This window comes from Mandrillus leucophaeus, unplaced genomic scaffold, assembly GCF_000951045.1.
Source record: "Mandrillus leucophaeus isolate KB7577 unplaced genomic scaffold, Mleu.le_1.0 Scaffold139, whole genome shotgun sequence".
In the NCBI taxonomy this organism is placed as follows: domain Eukaryota; kingdom Metazoa; phylum Chordata; class Mammalia; order Primates; family Cercopithecidae; genus Mandrillus; species Mandrillus leucophaeus.
Window position 1 is genome coordinate 2941510 of NW_012101354.1, and position 3187 is coordinate 2944696.

The 3187-nt window shown below is 45.8% G+C and overlaps 1 protein-coding gene across 3 annotated transcripts in view; it reads left to right on the top strand.

The window, feature by feature from the left end:
• The window catches only part of LOC105534783 (histone H2B type 2-E), a 2786-nt gene extending 839 nt beyond the window's left edge, over positions 1–1947 (top strand). The window contains exons 2-3 of one of the 3 annotated variants that reach the window (XM_011973650.1): positions 7–92; positions 154–1947. In XM_011973650.1, coding sequence (XP_011829040.1) covers positions 7–92; positions 154–205 — 138 coding nt within the window. In that variant the 3' untranslated portion in view covers positions 206–1947. Of the gene's footprint in view, positions 1–6 lie in introns of all 3 variants that reach the window. The other 2 variants (XM_011973649.1, XM_011973648.1) reach the window with 2 other exon arrangements.
• Positions 1948–3187: the final 1240 nt, after the last annotated feature.

Genomic DNA, 3187 nt, shown 5'->3' on the forward strand with positions numbered 1-3187 from the left:
GGAGAGGCGTCCCGCCTGGCGCACTACAACAAGCGCTCCACCATCACGTCCCGCGAGATCCAGACGGCCGTGCGCCTGCTGCTGCCCGGCGAGCTGGCCAAGCACGCTGTGTCCGAGGGCACCAAGGCGGTCACCAAGTACACCAGCTCCAAGTGAGTCCCTGCCGGGACCTGGCGCTCGCTCGCTCGAGTCGCCGGCTGCTTGACTCCAAAGGCTCTTTTCAGAGCCACCCACCTAATCACTAGAAAAGAGCTTGTTCACTTACTCCCTTAGTTTCTTCTCATAAAGTAATTTTAGTGTAAAGGTCATGGGAAATGCCACACGTAGGTTTTTAACCATTTGGAACTTGAGGTCCCCGGTGCATGATTGGATTTGCTTTTGAATCTAGAGCGTGTCTTCACTCATTGTGCTGCTTAGCTTTCCCAGGAGTCGGTTCTCAATTAGGATGTTGGGAATCCGCCTCTTTACCCGCCCCCACTCCCGCCCCACACTGGCGCCCTGGTGGCTTCTTGGGTCTGTTTCATTCTAAAACGAAGTGGCTGAGTTCGGCTGTTATTTAAGAGAACTCCAGGGCACAATTCAGCCCAGGTTCCGCAAACACTGCGTGACAGCTGTGTATGACTGACGCTTGGCAGCACCTTTTGTGTCCGGTCACCAGTTCTGCTGTGCAATGGGGTCTCCTGTGGATACCAGCCGTTCTGTGTATTTTGGACGAAGCCCGCGCAGCCGGGTCCCAGCCTTTTCCTGATTGGGCGACATGAATATTCAAAATTCTGCGCCTCTTTCTAATTTGTAGATTTCAGTTTCCGTCGTTCACTTTGAGACTTTGAAATTCCTATTTCTCGTTTTGTTGATAATTTTTGCATTTAATGGTCTCTGCTTTAAAGGGTAAGGCTACGGCCCCAGGTCACTGCGAGGCACTTACCGTGTAGATACGGGCTCAAAAGTCACCTGTCAGAGACCTACGTCATCCACTAAGGAATTCGCGCCGCTCATACTTGCCTGTCTCATTTTATCTTCCTTCTAGCAGCTGTCTGAAATTGGTTCGTCTGTTTTCTTGTTTATGGTATTCTCAAGCCCTTGACCGGCTGGTGTGGTTTTCCCGTGCATCTTCAGCCTGGCACATTATGGACACTTACTTTAATACTACGTATTGATGTAATATTGTTGGGTTAGTTTTTCCATCCCATCGTTTTCTTGATCGCTCCCGTGGATGGATGATGGGTGCTGTTCATTTCCATTAGATGTATGTGAAGACACGGTGAAAATGGAAATGTTTTTGGAGCTACTTCCTCAAATGTATCCTTAGTCACCTCAGTGCAACAGCTGGGAGGGGGCCGTGTTAAGATTTTTTTTGCATCAAAGAGGAGGTGGCAATGGTAGATCCACCCTTACGCTTCCCAGTTTAGCATAACCTCTTTTGGATTTTCATCAAATTCAGCGTATTGGTCACTGGAAAGAGCCTTTTCCTTCTTTTCTTACTCTCCCCTCTTGGTGTTCCCCTCTTAAAGGAGAGGAGCTTTTAATTGACAGTCATCACCTCATTTGCTTTCCAGGACGCCATGCAAGATAGGCAGGACTACAGGGTTAATCTCCTTTTTACAAATGAGGCCAAGGGAAGCCTCATTGGTTCACAGTCATGCAACTCATACTGTCCACCCTTGTATTCTCAGATGCAGGACAATTGCATTTTAGTTTTATTTTGTGGAGGTACAGAATATTTACTCTTTCTGTCCAACCCTTGATTCTGCCGAGGAAGACACTGATGGTTTGATGAGTGATTCAACTCTGTTTTTGGCTAAGGGTTTTTGGAGTTGATAGCAGGGGTCTGATGAATCCAAATGAGCTCTAGACATTATCACAGACTGAATAAATCTTAACTGTCTCCTACATGTGTGTTTTCAAATGTGTGTAGATGCTATTGTTATTAATAAAGTTACCAATTAAAGGCTTTGCTGGATTCTTTTATCTACAGTATATATTTCTCAATGAAGGAAATTAACAGATACAACTTACACAGGGTCTATAGAAAAGCATGGGTGCCTCTGATCTGGGGGATGACTATTTATAAGCCACCAGCCAAACTGCTGCCCCAAAGGTGCACTAGGGCTGAAATAGTCTCTTACAAGGCCACTGTAAATGCTTAGTAATTGAAAAATATATGATCACAAATAGAAAGCAGTACAAATAAGATGGAAGAACTAAAGTTCATAATTAAGTGAAGCTAACACCTGCGGAGCACTTACTGTGTGCTAGGTAGTGTTCTAGGCCCTTTATACATATTGACTCATCTAATTCTCACCAGGACCTCAGGAAGTAGTACCATTATTATCCCCCATTTTACAGATAAGGAAACTGAGGCAAAGAGAAGCCTTTCTTCAGAAACTCTCCAGAGGATAAGCTCCTAGGTTAGCAGTTAAGGGACTTGAGAAACAGGGTCATTCTGAAAACCTGGACCCTTCCCTGTGTTTTAGGGGGAAATATCTATGCTTTAGAATTGACAAGAAATATCACTGGTTTTATTCTCTTCAGAGTGCACGCTGGATGTAAATCCTGGGTAGTGGTGGCTGAGTACATTGAGGGTGGGATTAGGTGGCTGTGAGCCTCCATCCCAGAAGCCATAGCTCAACTCAATTGAGTTTGTCCCCACAGTGGTGGGGCTCACCAGCTGGAATCCTTTCACTAACATGAGAGAGCCTTAGTTGCTGGTTTTGGGCTCCTCCTGGGGATGATGTTCACTGGGAAGGATGTTACAGAGTGAGGAAGGGGGAAGAGGTGATAGATTTGATATTTTAACTCTGGAGGAGAAGTAATTGGTGAGATTAATCTTCAAGAACCTCTTTGATCATTTCTCCTGCTCAGACATCTTTAAACATTTGCTTTTGTAGGGGTTAATAACAATAATTGTTAATTACTGAGCACTTAACTGTTTACCTTAAACTTACTTAGCAGTAAGCTAAGAGTTTACCTTATACTTACTTAGCAGGATGGTCTCGATCTCCTGACCTTGTGATCTGCCCGCCTCGGCCTCCCAAAGTTCTGGGATTACAAGCGTGAGCCACCGTGCCCAGCCTGCAGCCACTTGTTAAGATAGGTTCTGTTGGCCGCACGCAGTGGCTCACACCTGTAATCCCAGGTGGGTGGATCATTTGAGGTCAGGAGTTCAAGACCAGCCTGGCTAACATGG